The 18,465-nt window shown below is 40.1% G+C and overlaps 1 protein-coding gene across 7 annotated transcripts in view; it reads right to left on the bottom strand.

Moving 5' to 3' along the window:
- The window catches only part of DGKZ (diacylglycerol kinase zeta), a 130,200-nt gene that overhangs the window by 22,637 nt on the left and 89,098 nt on the right, over positions 1-18,465 (bottom strand). For all 7 annotated transcript variants that reach the window (XR_010066879.1, XM_063289673.1, XM_063289671.1 and 4 more), the window contains 9 exons: positions 18,055-18,133; positions 17,694-17,749; positions 16,714-16,776; positions 16,395-16,468; positions 16,171-16,282; positions 14,747-14,946; positions 12,961-13,061; positions 12,272-12,351; positions 8,689-8,758 (listed from right to left, as the gene is read on the bottom strand). Coding sequence is in view for 6 of the 7 variants with exons in the window: in XM_063289673.1 (XP_063145743.1) it covers positions 8,689-8,758; positions 12,272-12,351; positions 12,961-13,061; positions 14,747-14,946; positions 16,171-16,282; positions 16,395-16,468; positions 16,714-16,776; positions 17,694-17,749; positions 18,055-18,133 (835 nt within the window). In the remaining variant the exon portion in view is untranslated. The remainder of the gene's footprint in view (positions 1-8,688; positions 8,759-12,271; positions 12,352-12,960; positions 13,062-14,746; positions 14,947-16,170; positions 16,283-16,394; positions 16,469-16,713; positions 16,777-17,693; positions 17,750-18,054; positions 18,134-18,465) is intronic.

Genomic DNA, 18,465 nt, shown 5'->3' with positions numbered 1-18,465 from the left:
AGTTTTGTTGCTTGTGAATGTGGGACACCATTTTAAGGACTGCCACCTCAGGACAGAAACAGAAGAGGAAGAATAGCTCAGCAGTCATTAGGTGCTGGGAGACAGGGGGATCAGTGTGGGACCATAGGAACCACTGCTCACTACCACTTTGTGTGCTACTGCTGCTGGGGTGGCTACAGATTGGAATGTCACTCAAGAATCTCAGAAGGTGTTATAAAGGACAACAGAAGAAAATACCAATACATAAAGTGACATGAGGAGCTTCTGAAACCAAAACATCACTGTGGGACCTACTGACACCACTTTCCTCAAATGCATGCATCCCTCAGATGGGTTTTGGGGCAGTTTTGAACTCTTCCACAAAGTTATATGCAAACAATAATAAAAAAGCCAGTAATTTCAGTGTTCATTGGTAACCCAAAGAGAAACCACCCTAACCTGCTATGCAGTAACACATTACAGAAGCTAGTAGTCCTCAAGGACAAAAAGAGGACTAAACTCTGGAGCTAGTAAGAAAAAGATGTGTCAGCAGCAGTGCAGTGACAGAAGGGCAGTCAGGACCGCAGTTCCGACTCAGATCACAGCTAATCAAGAGAATCTCCAACTCCTGTCGAGGCTAGCCACAAATATACTGTAGTACATGCACTGCAAGTTGGCAAGCCATAAGTTAAGAGATACCCCTAAGATGTGACAAACTATAGTGCACAAACCACTTTCAACAGCAGTGGGAATGCATTCATTGGAAAAAAAAATCTTGCTTTCCAAAATTAAGTTACTTTACCTTTTCAAGAGGAAATGCTATGTTGAGAGGTGAGTGTTGATTTTCAATCCACATGGAAACAGGCAGTGGCAACTAAAATAGCCAAGTGGATCTAGCCAGGTCCCCAACCTTTATTGCCAGTGAATCCAACAGGTACTCTCCCTCCCCTATGGCAGAGTACTAAACTAAACTTGAAGTACCTAAACACCGGAGGGCCTTTACTCTGGCACGATGTCATTCCCTCCCTTCAGCTGTCCTTGAAGGCCAATACAGGAAGATTCCTTACCCAGAGAGACAATGCCCCTGTGACTCTGGACACGCAGAAACAACAGAGCATGTGCTTCTCAGTGCCTGTATTACAGAGACATTCGAACTAGCCTCATCTCACCTTTACTGCATAAATACCCAGGGCACGCAGGATGATTTTACACCTCCCTGCTGCTTTCAGATACCAACCCTGCCACAACATACAACGTTGCCAGGCTCTGCATAGCAGCAGCAGCAGCAGCAGCAGCACTTAAAATTCGTTGGATGATGACCTGTGCCATAAATTAGACTTAATGAGTATCTAATTCGCCACACTAGAGTGCTCTGTAATTTGATATAGTCTTCCACATACTAAACTTTTTGCTCCCCTACACCCATCTAATGCTCCTACCCCTCCTTTTAGATTCTTTTAGACTCCTGTTTTTTATATATACTTTCTGTTTTAATATATCTTTTAGCTTTTCATAATTTTTATTTTTAGACTCTGATGTATTTTCTGTGCTTTTTAATTGACTGTACCCTACCCTCCTTATGCTGGTCTATGACTAATAAAGATTTGATTTGCTTCAATTATGTTGAGAATTTGCAACTAATAAGTAACATCCTTGCATGTATTACACTCGACATGGATCAGTTGGTAAAGCTGTCCATTTAAGTAGCAGCAGCTCTGGCTGATCATGAACTCTCACATAAACTCAACAAATAATAAATGGATGTGCAGATACACAGATACCAGAACACGGTGTAGACGACAACAAAATTCTTCTCCACCTTCCCTAATTTATTTGTGTGTCACTATACTTTTTGGGATGCTGAGTAGCAGAAAAGAAAGCTTTCCAAATCTGCTTTGCAGCCATTTTGGGATTTCTTGTGCATTCAGATGACTTGTTTGCAGGACTGCAGGTGTAGAAACTCTTGTCCCCTTGCAGTACAGCGATCCAAGTGTTAAATGTCATCTTGAATGTGTGTGCATATTTCACATTGTTTCAGTATAAACCATTGTGCACACTTAATACACACTGAGTGCCAAAGCTGGCTTTTTGGGTTCTGTGACTGGTTCTGCTCCTACCCACAGAACCTGGTTGGAAAACTGTAACTTTAAAAAGACTTCTTTTGTGTGTGTCTGTGTTTACATGGCACATTAATACCTTCTAATCTGTATTTCTAATAATGAGCTTAGAGAACCCAGGAACTAATATAGCAATATATTAATACAAATGCACTCAAATGTAAAAATAAAAAAGATGGGGGAATGATTCAGCTTATTCATTCTTTCACATACACTCTTCAAACATTTTTTGTTTTATGGTGTGAATTTGAGATATAATCACACTGATGCACTAACTGATCATGAGAATACATCCTAATAACTAAGTGAAAATCTATGTTAGTAATTGCAACAGCCATACAAGACAATAGTTCTGTAGCTGGAGTAAGTACAAAACTTTATTAACTGCTCTTCCAATAGGCAAGTATATTGCTTTTAATCATGGGCTATGGGCCACAATTGCCCCCTCCCCCTCCCCAGACCCCATCTGTAATCTCCAAAGTACCCTTCCATCCTCAGGTGGAAAAACATTGTTCACCCTTGTAAGTGAAGTGGAAGAACAAAGATAATCCTTCTACTCTGAACACAAGCATATTCAAATTCTGCTGGTATTTAAATGGAAAGGAGAATATTGTGTGCATTAAGTCAATTAGCACCAAATGATTCACCTTTCCACAAAGAAAAGCTGAATTCTAGTCTTTTTCCTCTTCCATAAACCATGCAAATTAGGCAAGGGTGCTTAAATTATGGTCAAGGTAAGGTTCAAATAACAGAAGAAATACCCAAATGGAGGGCAACCTACAACTCTTAGCCTAAGTTCAATACCTCAATATCAGTTCAGAGTAAGAGTTATCAAGTAAGAGTCAGCTGCCTCTTCCCTGTAGTCTGTTGCTTAGGAAAGAGAGAAAAGAGGATGCCCCAAATCACTTACCTCTTTTTGGCTATATTCCTGCCCACAGCTCACTTTAATCCCACCCACCATGCATCCCCTCCAAAATTACTCCTGAGGGAACATAACAACAGAGAAAGGGCTTCCTACCCCTGTAACTAGTGAAATAGCCAGAAGTCTTGCTCAATCACTACCTGGAATCTAATATATTAGCTGACATTGTCCAACTACTTTCCAACATATCTGTGCAGCCGAAAGACCTGGAATTTGCCTTTCCAAACAGACATTTGGGAAATGCTGAATTCTGAGCTCAAGACTATATTCCATAATTGAATGCTGAGAGCAATATGGCTGACCTACAAGCTTGGAGATGTTGAACCACTTTGATAAAATACGATTTACTGTGTTAGGGTAAACAGATTAAATTATTCTCTTATTTTTAATCATCTTGCTTGAGTACAAGCAGAGAAACAAAAAAGCATGCTGCTTCATTAAAATGTGCTTTTTCTGTGATGCATGTTTGCATATGCAACTGAAGCCTAGCTGCATGTTTTGACAAAATCTCATTCAGGATATATACGTGTCACACTGAGTATGTTGTTTAAACTCACTTCATATCTTGACATTTAAACTGATAGGTTATTATCATCACTATCTGTCAGTCAATGAGGGAGTAATAAAACATAAATTAAATCCCTTGCGTGCCAGGGATTCAAGTTAGCAGGAATTACTCCCATCTTTGAATGCTAAGTGACATAAAAAGTTCCATGAGGAATACAGCAGGAATTGACTGCTCCTAAATGCTCTATCATACCATGTTATGCACATTTCTTTCTTCACCAAGACCAGAGGATGCATGCACACGCCAATTATGATGGTGTGGAGGGAACTCAGGCAAGCAATTGCTGTACTTGTGTATTGGCTTTCAGAATCTGACTGCAACTAGGGAAATAAATTGCTGCTATTGCCTAATTTAAATAGTCTGTGATTCTCCAATCTTTCCCCACCCTTTTTTTGGAAGGTTCCTGGCTCATTTCACCTGTCCTCAAAAGCTAAGGTAGATGAGCAAGTAGATAGGATACTAGCCAGGATACCAAGACAATTCCTTTTCTGACAATGCTTCTGTGACATGTTAGAAAGCTGTCTTCTGCCTTGGTTCTCCTTCGACCAACAGGGGATTATGCTGTCTTACTCAAAAGGCATTGCTGGGTTACAAAGAAAATACAGAGGTGCCCAGTTCCTCAGCTTGGGGCCCTTCTGAGGTGTTGAACCTCCAATGCATCCAAAGCCCAGGAGCAAGAGGCTGAGCTATATAGCAGTGGAGGGGAAGTGCTCACACCCCACAGGTCAGAGTCATTAATACTCTTGTCTCGTATGCATGGCTATGTACCAAGGGCTCCAGGCATAGGAGAGCAGTCAGGTAGAGAATTACAGCTCAGGTGAATGCATTTTGTTGACCTACAAAGCTTTCCTTACTTCCTTTGGATTTCCAGAATGCTGTGGGCAAGCCAAGGTTGCTATGGCTGGACCCTAGAAAGACTGGGGAATTTTCTTTGGGAATAGAGCAGAAATGATGGGGAAGGGAGGGGAGCTCATGACACAAGCCAGAGCAGATTAGAAGAGTGAAAGAGCCTCGTTTATCCTGTCCTGGGGAGAGATTTACAGTCGCAGAGCTGTTGATGAAGGAGAGTAATTCAACCATTTTAATGAGCCTGTGCTGCCCCTGAATACCACTCCAGCTTTTTCCATTGACACATTTTCCTCTATTTGGAACATGCTGCTGGGAAACTGGCAGGAAAGGAGAAAACAATCTGCAGCAACAATATCTGGGAACAGGATCCTCATATAGGGGCACAAAAGATATGGCCTTTTCTCACTGAGATCCCTTAATAAAATGTTTGCATGTGCCTGTATGTTGTGCATCAGGATGGGTGATCTCACTTCTTCATTTGGGAGCAAGATTACATAATGATGTACATTTGGAAGAACTATTTCCTCTATTCCTTGTGAATAAGGGATGGACTGGAGTGAAGGAGAAGCTAATAACTGACCCACTGACACTGACAGAACATTAGTATCTTATAGTTCCTTGAGGGAGTGGAGGTGGTGAAAAGATTAAAAAAATCCCAGAGAAGAGGAATCAGGAAACTAGGAGAAACCAGTGAAATGAATTACCCTACTTTTTCTCTTACTCATCCACCCACCTTGATATGAAGGAAGAAAACAGAACAAAGTTCAATCTGTCAGTATTATATGAAGAGAACCTGGAGTGAAACGAATTTCTATCAGTGTCATCCTCAGTCTTGATTTTGGCCTGTCCATTTTAGCTTTCTGCGCTCTCCAGCATCTATCTTAGTTAAATCCCACTGTATCTCATGCTGTTCCCATCTATTGAGTCTCTAGAGCTTTGTGGCTACTACCTCCTATAACCTTACTGAACAGAGGCCTAGAGGGACGCAGTGCAGCCAACAGGCTAAAAGACCATGCAAGCTGCTCCCTGTGTGTTTGGGAACTTATTCCAGCTTTGCTACAGGGGGACAAAAGCCCCTATTGTCTGAGTCTGTGGGAGAGTCTCAAAGTCTTGCTCAAACTAAAACTGAGAAAGAGCCGAAGTGTGCGAGTAAAAGTGAAATGTGCAGCTTGGAAAGCTTTAGGAAGGCCTTCAGGTAGGGGGCAAATTGCAGCTGGGAAAGAAGTTGGAACAAAACTGTGTTTGTAAACAAGTTTCTGCTGCCCTGCCGAGCACTTGGGAATTCTTGCAAAACACAGCCGGTTGGGTCGCAGGCCCAGCAAGGGGGAAAAAATAATGAAATCAATTGTTATTACTTTGCCTTCTCTTGTTATTCCCCCAACGGAAAAGCTGTAATTTAATTTGATGAACAAAAGGTAACTTTCAATGCAGCATATTCATTGGTTCTGGGAACCTTTTGCTAAGCTGGGTGAAACTGCTTTATCTTCCTCAACCTTTTTCCTGTACAGCCATCTGCTGGCAAACAGCAGGATTAATCTAATTCAGGCATTACTATTCAGTCCAATATGGAGAAATGGCAACAAATGCCAACAGTGCAAACTCCTGCCCAAAATTCGGGTTAGTCAGAAGGTTCTGTAATTTGATAAAAGTGGAGTTTGTTCAAGACATTTCCCTGAAGCCAAGCTTCTATTTTTCTGAAACACAAAAAGCTTTCCTATACATGCTGTTAATCCATCTAAATGGACCCTCATATTTATATTGTAAGATAACACTGTTGTATAATGACTGCCACTAGTTCTTTAGTTTAGACATACAGTAAGTGTTGCTCTCTCTAATCTGCAGATGCCAAGAACTGAACCAAGGACTTTCTACAAACAAAACACAGGTTCTATTGCTCAGAAACAGTCCTTCTTGAACTTTGAGGTTGAATGAACGAATGAATGACTTTATTCCAACTGTCATCTAGAACCCAAAGGATTTAAATGAACTGCAGTGACAGAATAGAGTGAGTTATGGTCTGTGTCTAGTTACAGCAATCAACTAGAAAGCATAAAGGACCAAACATGAAGATATTTCATGTTTGCAGATATTTAAGTATCTTATATGATGCATATGAAGCATGTCTGAAGCTGCCTCCTGCTCTGATTGTCCATTGGAGACAATCTGCTACTCTATTGTCCATTGGAGAGAAAGAGAGGTGGGTAAAAGGTTGTCATGTTCCCCATTTCAATGTTCTGTTAACATCGTAACGTTTCACATGTCAGACCGTTTTTCTGTGTATACCCGCCTGGCTCATGGCTGGGTTTTTCCATTCCTGCACTCTGCTTTGTTTTGGAACTTTGGAATGTATGTTTGGGTTTGCAATCCTGTTCAAGGTTACTTTCCCAGGCGTGTGTAACGGCTCCTAGCACCTGGGAGGGGGTGCGTGCTGACGGGTGCTTGGGGCGGGACTGGATTGAAGGCAAGGCTTTTAAGTTTGTATTTCGCGCACTTTGGCTCATTCTCAGCTTTCTCTGTATTTGCATACTATTCCTTTAATAAATCAGTTATCTTTAAGCCCGAGCTTGTGAGACTGAGTATTTGGGATTAGGCAACCATTACAAAGGTTGAGTGGGGTTGCCCTGCCCATTTCCAGTTCCAGCACTGCTGCTGCTGGCATGTAGACCCAGATATCCTTTCCTGAAACCAGTGCTGGCCTTCAGCAAAAATATTGTCCACCCCTTGAGTAAACAATTCTTTTCAGACATCTATTTCTTTAAAACAGAAGCCCCCCCCCCAAAAAAGGAAAGTAGCTTGTACAATTCCATTAGCGTTAGAGTATTTTTGCCCCCAAACTAGTGCATATAGGTACAGAATATCTGCAAATGTCTCTCCATGTTTTATGTTGCTTTCTCATGAATTAAGCCAAATTCAGGGCTACCATATCTGGGCTGCAAAAATCAGGTCAGTCACTTGATAGTTTCAGAGACAGAGTTTTCTGTATCTCCTTGTCACCTCTGTGGTCATCTGGATTACTGCAGTCCAAATGTAGCTGCCTTGTTATCACTAACTACAAAAGTCGGGTTAAACTACACTTATTCCTCCACCAACTAACTTTTCAGTTAAAGTAGGTGATGGAGTATAAGCTCATTGGTGGAGCACATATCTACATGGGAAGGACTGAGAAGGAGAAACAAACTTGGGTAGGATACCTAATACCCTAAAAAACATAAATAAAATCCGTAATGTCTTGCTAGGTTAGAGAAAGAGGCTGAAAGTAACAGAATTAAATTTAATAGAGAAAAGTGAAAAAAATGATTTGCTTAAGAAACAAATATAAAATGCATATGAACACAGTGGGTACACTGTAACTGGACTCTGTTCTTTTGTTCTGTACTTATGTGGAATAGTATTGCACTGCAAACCAAAGAGGAGTCAGCATGGTGATGTTACTGCAGATACAGCCAAGGCAATTTTAGGCTGCATCAAACAGAAATTAATTCAATTAAATCATGGGAAGTAATTATTCTGTTTTGGTTAGACTTCACCTCAAGTACTGAGTCTAGTTCTTTAAGGAGGTTTCAGAGAAACTGGATCAGATCTGAGAGGACAATAAAGATGATCAGAGGTCTAGAAACAGACTGAAAATGCTGGGTAGATTTAACCTTAAGAAAAGACAGTGGAGGGATGTATGACAGTGTTCTTCAAATACCTGAAGGATATAACATGGAAAGAGGTCAAGACCAGTTTTCTCTCATGTCAGAGTGCAGGACATGGAATGAGGAATTTAAGTTACAGAAAGGAAGATTGAGTATCAGAAAAAAAAATCAACAGAAGAAAAGCTCCCCTTTAAATGATCTGTTCAAACAGAGGATAGTCAGCTGTTTGCCTGGGATGCTTTAATTTTGATTCCTGCACTGAGAAGGAGTATTGCACTCAATGACTAATATGGCCCCTTCCAACTCAGTGTTTCTGCGCTTCCTGCATTTAATCCTGAAGAGCTCCTTCCATTTGGCTATGTATTCAAGAATAGCCAAAAAATGGACAGGGAAAGCAATGAAGGACAAAATAACTTTCCAAAGGTGCAGCCGAATGCTATTAATTTCCATGTGAAAGAAAATAAAATCCAATTATGGAAACATTTTCCACTGCAGTGCCTGTGTTAGTGGCAAGATTTTCCCAAGATGGTAGCATGGGAAATCTTTGTTGCGACAGTTCCCACATACTGATTCTAAAGTTTATGGATATTGAAATAACCAGACATATGTACTCACAGTCTAGGAAGCACCATTTGGGGGAGAGCTTCTGGCATGACAACGTCTTTGGTTTGGCTCCATCTCCCTCCTGGATCAAAATAAATGAACAACAAAAAATCAATCCTCAGTTTCATCCAGGCCTACTTTTTCTTTTGTTCTCTTTTTCTTACCTAGATAACTCAGGTAGACTCAGTGCATGTATGTTGCCAAACAGTATGGGATAGAACTAGAGCATAAAGTTGTAAAGCTTAAAAAACATGCCCCAGACATCACTGAACAGATACTGATGCAAGCTATTCATGCATGATGGAAACAATAAAAGGGAACAGAGGACTCATAGCTAAGGAGAGAAAAAAAGATACACACCTGAGGAAATAGATTCTGAATAGTGGAAGTGCAAGAAGGGAAGTCCTGTGGAAAGGGAAGGAGCTGAGTTACCAGAATAGTAATGAAGAGCTTCATTAGAGGGCCAACTTGGTGAAGTGGTTAAGGCACCAGGTTAGAAACCAGGAGACTGTGTATTCTAGTCCTGCCTTAGGCACACAGCCAGCTGGGTGACCTTGGGCCAGTCACTCTCTCTCAGCCCTAGAAAGGAGGCAATAGCAAACCACTTCTGAAATTTTGCCAAAAAACTGCAGGGACTTGTCCAGGCAGTTGTCAGGAGTCATCACTGACTCAAAGGCACAAAAAAATAAAAATAAAAATAAAGAGCTTTCTCGCTGAGATTTGCAGGTGCACGCCATACCTTTGATAAGCTTCTGTAGGTCAATTGTCTCAAGTGATAAGAAGACTTTGAAGAGGTGAACTGATAGTAGAACCTAAGTGCTCAAAAACACCAGCCCCTGTAATTCAAGGACTGCATTATCATAGCCTGTATCCACTAAATGAAGCAACTTAATAACTGTTCTTTTCTATAATGGTCCAGACTATCTGAAGAAACTGAGAGATGTAAAGCTTCAGGACTCTTCTAGACTAAGCATCTGCATTATTCATTGCCTGGTTGATACCCAAGCACTAAACAAAGAATGAATCCAGAATGAGAGAGAGAGAGAGCAGAAAAGAAAAGGGATTAGAAATAAATGAATACCCATTTCATTTCATTTTTCTATAAATCAAGCTTCTAGAGCACCCTTCCCAGACCTGGTGCCCCAGATGCATGGCAATTAGTTGAGCTGGATAGGAAAATTACTGGAAGCCACCAAATAAGAGAAAGCTGCTCTAGAAGGGGGCTCCTCCATACATTCAGTTAAGCCAAAGGAGGAAGCCAGCAAGACGTTTCAGCTGAAAGAGAATTTGGAGTGTTGCCTGTGCATATTTCCTGGTAAATTGCAAGCTTCTCTTAGAAATGAAGGCAGGCTTACAGTGGGGTTTTAGATAAAGGCAGAAGAAAGACAACAACAAGCAACATGCAAAACCTCTCATGACTGAAGTTCTCTCCAAATCTGAGAATGAGTCAGTTATTGTTTTGCAAAGCATTTGTCATAAGTAGGATTACAATTTTGTTTGGAATGTTTCTTTGAGGATATTAAACAATAGGAGAATAAATGTGTACTTATTTTTCCTTGTCCATCCTTGGAGTAGTAAGCTCACTAGATTGTAACAAGAGCAACTACCTCTTTATTGATTATGGATATTTACATTACCTCCTTTCAATCAAATCCTTTGGGTAGTTCACATGGATTAAATTTTTATACTACACGTCCTATCTGGATTTTTTTTTTGCATATAATTTTTTTATTAAGGATCTTGATTACTATACTAAAAACTAATACAAACTAAACTTAAAGAAAATAGTAAGAAAGAATAAAAAGTGCAAGAAAAAAGAGAAAAGAATATGACAAAGAAAAAGAAAAGGAATATGTAAAGAAATGACATCCAACTTTCATTACAACACATACAGACAAATTTAGTAACACTTCACCCCCTATAAGATTACAGATAGATATCTCTTCATCCAATATCCCATCCCTTATCTATAAGCAAATCCATAAAACATGAACTTTCCAATCCTGGTGTCAGCAAAAAGTCCGTAAAGGGTTGCCAGAACTTTGCAAACAAATGTCTTATTTTAACCTTGATCAAATAAACCAAGTTTATATTCCTTCCTTTTACTTCTAACAGTCTTAATCTGGAGTTCATTTAAATATTGTTGTAGGATTCAATTTCTCTTTATCACATTGCAGACTTCTTCAAGGGTTTAACAAGCATCTTTTGTAGATCCAGTAAAAAAAACATTTTCCAGGTCATCCTCTTGGTTTGTCATTTGTATTTCCCTTTTAATTTTTAAAACTTCAGCCAGTTTCTTTTATATATCCAGTAGAGTGTCCTTTTCCAAATTATTCTCTTGGCCTGTCGTTTGTAGTTTCACTTTTGGTACTTTCTCTGTCTTGTCAGACAAAATTTGCTCCACATCTGTCATTCCCTCATTGACATCTTTTGGACATAATCTATCCATAGAATCAGACATCATTTCTGACACTGTTGATACTGTAGCTACTAATTTTTGGCTCCATTCACTCCTTTAATATTTCCAATGTTATGATGTTTTGTGTCGTTTTGCAAGTCCCAGTTAACTGATACCAAAAGCTGGCTTCTATTTTTTTCCTTCTACTTAGAATCTTTAGCCCCCTCTAGTGTCCAGTTTCTAAAATCATAAAGTCACTTGCTTTGTTATGTACCAAGATAGACAAAATAACTGGTTCCCACAAGAAGCTATTTATTTTTATAGCTAATTCCAAAATCTTACAGTAAAAGTCAATATTCCAAATTTCACTGGACCCTTACTCCATTTGTAATTTTCTTAGATCAAAATCTTATTTAGCTTTTTGCTGTTTATTTCAAATTCTTTAAGTTCTTAAGTTCATAATTAATTTTTCTTTTGTTTAGAGTTGAAGCTAAACTCACCCAGTGACTTTTCAAACTTGTCACTGCAAAGATCTCTAATAGCTTTAAGATGATTAATAGGCAATTTCCAAAAGTGATTAGAAAGTGAGGTTTGTGAAGTTAGTGTCCTTCAAAAGGCACCACCATGGTTGTGAGCAACATGGCTAATCCCTTCGTCTCCCGGTGCTCAAACCTGGGGAAGACCACTGTCCTGCAGTCTCCTCGTGAGAAGCAGCTGTCTGGAGCACATGTGGGCGATCTCCTGTCCTCTCCTTATCCAGAGAGGTTCCGAAGAACCGGTCTACTCACTGGTTCTTTGGTCTTTGCTGTGGTTGTCGGCTCCACTCTTCAGTTTGCCATACCTCCCGAAAGTCAGTGACCCCTATCTGGATTTCTTACTCATTGTTTTGTCCATATATTTCCTTTACACAACTGGTAATTTTACAGCTAAGCCCACAATTCTTTGCCAGAATGTGTGAGGAAGAATTCCGTATTTAAACAAAAATAAAGCTCTTCCTTTTCCTCTATGTGCAGTTAACTGGGAACAAGAATATCTCCTAATGTATTTTTTGCTTTTAACTTCAAAACAAGAAAATTATCATTATGGAAGTACAGATGCTATTGAAGTAAGGATATCGCTAGGGTATGCTGTCTGACGAGTCCTAAGAGTGTAGCAAGACTGCATCTTCCCTTTCCAGTAGTTTTTCTAACAACTCACCTCTTGAAGCCTTTCAATGTGGGTCCGGCATAATTCCAAATCACTGTCTCCTGGAACTACAATAATTCCTAAAGGCACAGCTGAAAAGTAAAAAAAAAAATGCAATTATTTTTGCCTCCTAACCACATTTGTTATAATCACTCAGTGTGCCAACTATTTATCATGCTTTATACGCATATGGGAAACTGCTGGCGCAATAGCACCACTTCTGTGTGTGGGGAAAAAAACTTCTCTGTGAGGGGAAATCTTCAAGGATATACATTGTGGACTAGATGTATGCCATTTCTCACATTTTGATGCAAGGCCTTTTAAAAAAAAAAGTGAAAACATGGGGACGTAAATGTTATATCTATCTACCTATCTATCTACCTATCTATCTACCTATCTACCTATCTATCTATCTATCTATCTAGCCAAAAGAGATCTTGTTTTAATATTAGCCAACTGCCAGACATTCTGAGTAAATGTGTACAATAATAAACAGCTCAAAATTCCAGACATTCCTATAGCGCAGTGTTTCTCAACCTTGGCAACTTTAAGATGTGTAGACTTCAACTCCCAGAATTCTCCAGCCAGCCTTGCTGGGAGTTGACGTCCACACATCTTAAAGTTGCCAAGGTGGAGAAACACTGCTGTAGGGTGTTTGGCATCCTATTTAAACAAATGCTCAAAGGACACCAATTACTCACATGCTTCCTTGAGTTTCTCCTTGTCATAGTGAAGTGCCTCATAGTCATGCATGCCAATTCGGCTTACGCGGATTCTTAGCCGTTCTGGAACTGGTTGCTGACTGAAAAGGAAGGAAGGAAAGGTGTTTGAAAAATTAGGGAGGATAACACTTGTGTACAAGCAGGAAAGAGGAGATGCTACTAATTGAGAGGGTCATAGAAGGTGACAGGCAATACTCTCTAACCATAATAACCTCAGTGAGTAGTATTTCTAACAAACTTCTCCTTTAGTTGTGAACAAGCATACTCAAAGCTGCATGTTGCACCCATAGTCCCCCCCGAGAAAATGTTTAATAGCTACTGAAGATAAAGTCACCTGGACAATACAGATAGGCAGGAGAGCTATGTATACTTGTATCCACTGAGATAAGGCTAAATACGAAGGCTAATATTGACAATCTAGTACTGTTGTTTCAAATGGGGAGCAGGGGGATACAAGCTGTTGTATATTTGCCCTCCAGAGAATAGGAAACATTGCTTAGAAAGATATAAATGTTTACTTTTCCCAGACCTGCACTTTCATATTTGTTGTTTATTTGTTTAGTCGCTTCCGACTCTTCGTGACTTCATGGACCAGCCCACGCCAGAACTTCCTGTCGGTCGTCAACACCCCCAGCTCCCCCAGGGACGAGTCCGTCACCTCTAGAATATCATCCATCCACCTTGCCCTTGGTCGGCCCCTCTTCCTTTTGCCTTCCACTCTCCCTAGCATCAGCATCTTCTCCAGGGTGTCCTGTCTTCTCATTATGTGGCCAAAGTATTTCAGTTTTGCCTTTAATATCATTCCCTCAAGTGAGCAGTCTGGCTTTATTTCCTGGAGGATGGACTGGTTGGATCTTCTTGCAGTCCAAAGCGCTCTCAGAATTTTCCTCCAACACCACAGTTCAAAAGCATCTATCTTCCTTCTCTCAGCCTTCCTTATGGTCCAGCTCTCGCAGCCATATGTTACTACAGGGAACACCATTGCTTTAACTATGCGGACCTTTGTTGTCAGTGTGATGTCTCTGCTCTTCACTATTTTATCGAGATTGGTCATTGCTCTTCTCCCAAGCACTTTCATATACCTTGAGTATATTATATGGCATAACTCATCCATCCCAAGTAAGAAGCTGCTAATATTTCCCAAAATATTATGTAAATTATCAACATCAGGGAATTGGTGAAACTACTCTCCACCCCACCCCCCCAAACATATTCTGATAGTATGGCAATGAAATAATTTTACTTCATCAGAAACCTATTTATAGGTATACACATAACATCATTTCCTCAATTTTTCTTTTATTTGTTGCTACAGAATCTAGGATAAGTTTGACTCTTCCAAATAAAACCATCTGAGGAAGAGGTTTGTCTCCAAAGCTTTTTGGATTTCATGGGTTCAGTAGAGGATAGTTACAGAACCTTTCCACTATTGACAGAGGATTTAATTCTCTTTGATTTCATAATGTCTTATACAGCCTCCACCTAGTTCTTTCCAACTTGCTGTAAGAACCTATTTAAAATAAATCTAAAAAGCACTCAAAATTAAACTAAAGATATTGGCTTGAATTTCAGGGAGTTATAAAATCCTCTTATAGTCTTAGAACCTTCACTGACATTGAGCTTCAGTGTTTGAGATATGATAGAAATCCAACAGAAACCGAAGCAAAGCTTGACAATGTCAAAATGAGTACTGTGAACTGGTGAGACCTCCTTCGTTCCTTGTACCAAAGCTTGGGGGATGCTCCCTATAGTCAATAGTACATACTCATTTAATAGAGGCATGGAGTTTCTCCTCTTGGTCTTCTGCACCATGTTTGCTTGGTTGCGCAGTGAAATGCGTATGCAGGAAGCTCCTAGCTTACAAGGTTCCCCATCCACTTGCATGGGGATGGCTTTGGATGTGGTAAGTACCACCTCCCGGCACTGGTGCAGCCGCTCTCCGTGGCCACCCACTTGCAGTGCTGCCTAGAGAACAAAGAAGCGTGTGAAGTGGATGGATTACAGATACCTAACACTAATACATACCATATGGACTAAAACTAGGTATTAAAATGGTTTCAGTTCAATCTATTCTGAAGAACCATCCCACATGCATGCAGACAGTACTATGCCCAGCCTGGGCCCCAAAGAAATATTCTCCCATAAAATGTAATGCAGGAGACATGAAATCTGTCATAGAATCTACAGTTGGAAAGGAATGTAAAAGGACATGTAGCCCAACCCCCTTGCTCTTTTAGACACAATAAATCACCTGCTCTTGAGACAATATTTTATTGGGGCTCAACTCATTCTGTTAAAAAGTTTCTCTGAATGTATCAGAAAGCTTGACTTTCCTGCAGTTTCTACCCATTGACCCAAGGTGCTACAGCTGTCTCCCAATGGTACATGTAGCTGCGATATACCAGTGATGCTGAAAAGTCTCAGGGGCATTTCTCAGCCTGATACATCCTCACCCCTCAACGTGCATACTCACACACTTCAGATCAAACTATAAGGGTGTTCTGCATCTTTATCAGGACCCTTATGTGATGGCTTTAATCCTTTGTTTCCTGTTGAATCTCAACATGAATTCAGTCCTAGCATTCATATTTTGCACTAATGTCAATGAGACCTCGTCATGCAATATAAATTGCTAGCACAGGGGATTAATACTGATTGGGCTTTAATCTCAGTGGATTCCATACATGTGGATCTAATCTAGGCTGGGTTTCCAGTACTGACAATTTGCATTTCAAAATGAAGTACAATTGAAATGAATGGAACCTGTTTTAGCAACTCAAAATGAAAGTGGTGAAGGTCCAATTCAGCTCTGGAATAGAGCAGGGGACAAAAGGTTATACCTATACATATAATTCTATGCCCCACAGAATTAGATCCCAAATCAACAATTGCAGAACCCAAATGTACCACTGTTTACTTGTGTCAAGTAACTCCTTCTAGGCAGGCTGTTGTTTGCTCAACAAATAAAGGGCTTGACACTGCTCTTACTTATTAATTATATTTTGTGACTACTTAATTCATTTCAGCTATTCTAGATGTAACCTGAAGTGTAGAGTATGAGAAATTCCTGTTGTGTCAGTAAGCCATTGCCCAAAGAGTACAAAGGAAATCAATTAATGAATACACTTTAACAATATGGCTACCTAGGCAGACTGGAGTAAAAAAGTCAGAGTAGCTGGGTTGACTTACCAGCGATGTCATGGTGAAGCCAATGACTTCAAGGCAGCCATCATCATGGCGTTGGGGTTCAAAGTCATGATGCTCTCCAGGGTTGCCCCAAGGCATAGTGCCTGCACAGTACCTATGCATAGACAGGAAGGTGAAAAATGAACTACATACCCCAGGGAGGTATTTAGAGACTGGGAATGCAGCTTAAAAGCAATGACTTTTTTGCAGTGAATGTAACAGCCCACCTTGGAATGTTTAGGAAGACGAGGCATTGAGGCTTCAGATCTTGGATCTTGGGAGTCAGATCCGTTCCATCACACTGAATTTTTAAAAAGAGAATCAGTAGTCAGTATCAAAGGCAAGATGCAACAAGGCAGACTCTATCATCTCTATGGGAAAAACAAATTCTCCTTGCCTCAGACTTGGCCTGGGGATAATTTATTCTCCCAATATTTTCTATAATAACCAGCTTCATCTGGAGAGTAGGCCAATCTTATTATCCAAGCCAATAACCTCCTTTCTCCAGTATTCTGAAAGAACCCATCAGTTTTGTAATATACTCACCACTACTTTGATGTGTTTTGCTAAGTCTTTGGAGCTCCCCATGAGAAAATCAGAGAATGCTGTCTACAAACAGAAGAATTGAAACAGTTCACAGAGTTGACCTACCTAGTCCTCAACAGAAACTGAGAGGGCAAATTGATTTCAGCCAATTACCACATTTTTAGATGTCAATATAAATAGCAGGACAGGATATGTTTACAGTAAGTAGGAATGTTGTACATTCAATTATCTAATATTACCATACTCCAGGCTGTTCTCTACTTCACAGGCATGGTATCTAGTCCCTATTATACATGATTTGGGTAAATTTCTAAGGGCATACCAAGTCCCATCCCACTATCTCAACCCCCTGGCTGCACCTAGCGCTGAACCACATTGCAATATGTCTCCCACTTTCATAGTTCCTCTCAGGATATGAAAAAGGCTTGTCATCTTACTGAGGATAGCAAAACTATACTCAGAAAGGGAAAAGCTGCTACCACTTTCCCCTGTAAGTTGAGTGCACTTGAACATTTCTGGATTTTCTTCTTTCATTTTACTGACAACCTGCACACCCTATTTTACATAAAAAAACATTTCATACAGAACTTTGACCCAATACTAATGGCAACAGAATTATTCAAACTGCTTTTCAAAGCAAAGCAGGAAAACTATACTTTCCCATATACACACCCCAACTTCTCTCCCTCTCTTACTCCCAAATTCTGGTAATGCCAATCAAACTGTGCCTAGTTTGGTATACAGATTTTCAATGCAGATAAAGTATTTTTTTTTCACGTGTATTCCAAAGGAAACTAAGAGCACCTTTCCCCAACTCAGAATGCCTCCACATGTATCGGGGCTATGACTCCTGGTATTTTTGGGATATGAAATCCCAATGCATCTGGAAGGCTGCTTCTATACTCTAATAAATAACTTCGGGGACATATCAAGAAAAAGATACAAATTGTAGACTGGGGCATGCATCCTGGTGAACTCACCCCAGCATAGAACATTTTATTCCGAAATCGACTGTTAAATTTCTCTGGGTTGGCCTCTGGAGAAAGAAGTTAGTTATCCATTATTATGAGTCACTGGTTCTCAGGAAGCTGAGTCCCTCTCCCAGTAGCATTAGTAATAACATGTATCTTTACTCCCGGAAAGGCATTAATTATTTCTCTGAGCCAATTGCTTCCAATTCCTAATCACTTTCTTTTCCCTCCCTCCCTGGTCTTATAAATTAAATTACAACCTTTCTGACTTCAGCTCCTCCAAAGTCAAAGTTCTAAGTATTTCTCAAGTGATCACCCCAACCCTAGCATAAACTGGTGCTTTGAGAGTATCAGTCATGTTGACATTTACCTCGAGATTCATGGAATTCCAGTGTCACTCGAGCATCAAAACCAAGGCTGAAATAATTGTTGAAGACATCCAGAGGGAGCTGAAATAGACAAACAGAACACTTAACCTAAGACTGGAAGACAAAGAGATTTTTTTAGTTGTATATAGATATTTGTATGGAACAAATAAAGCAGTTTAGAACAGTGAATATAAACCCTCTTCCCTAATGAAGGACAATGAATGGAGGAAAATTGCATACGATAACAGCCCTTAGTCATCAAACACCATGAATATCCCATGGCCAAGAAAGGCCTCCTATATTTACCGTGTGTGTGTGTGTGTGTGTGTGTGTGTGTAGCTACCAGCTTGCTCTACTTTCAATTTTGTATGATAGTTGTTATTTGAACAGGAATGGATACATGAGATTAGTTT

The sequence above is a fragment of the Candoia aspera genome, chromosome 1 (genome assembly GCF_035149785.1).
Source record: "Candoia aspera isolate rCanAsp1 chromosome 1, rCanAsp1.hap2, whole genome shotgun sequence".
NCBI lineage: Eukaryota > Metazoa > Chordata > Lepidosauria > Squamata > Boidae > Candoia > Candoia aspera.
This window is presented reverse-complemented; position numbering and strand designations above follow the sequence as displayed.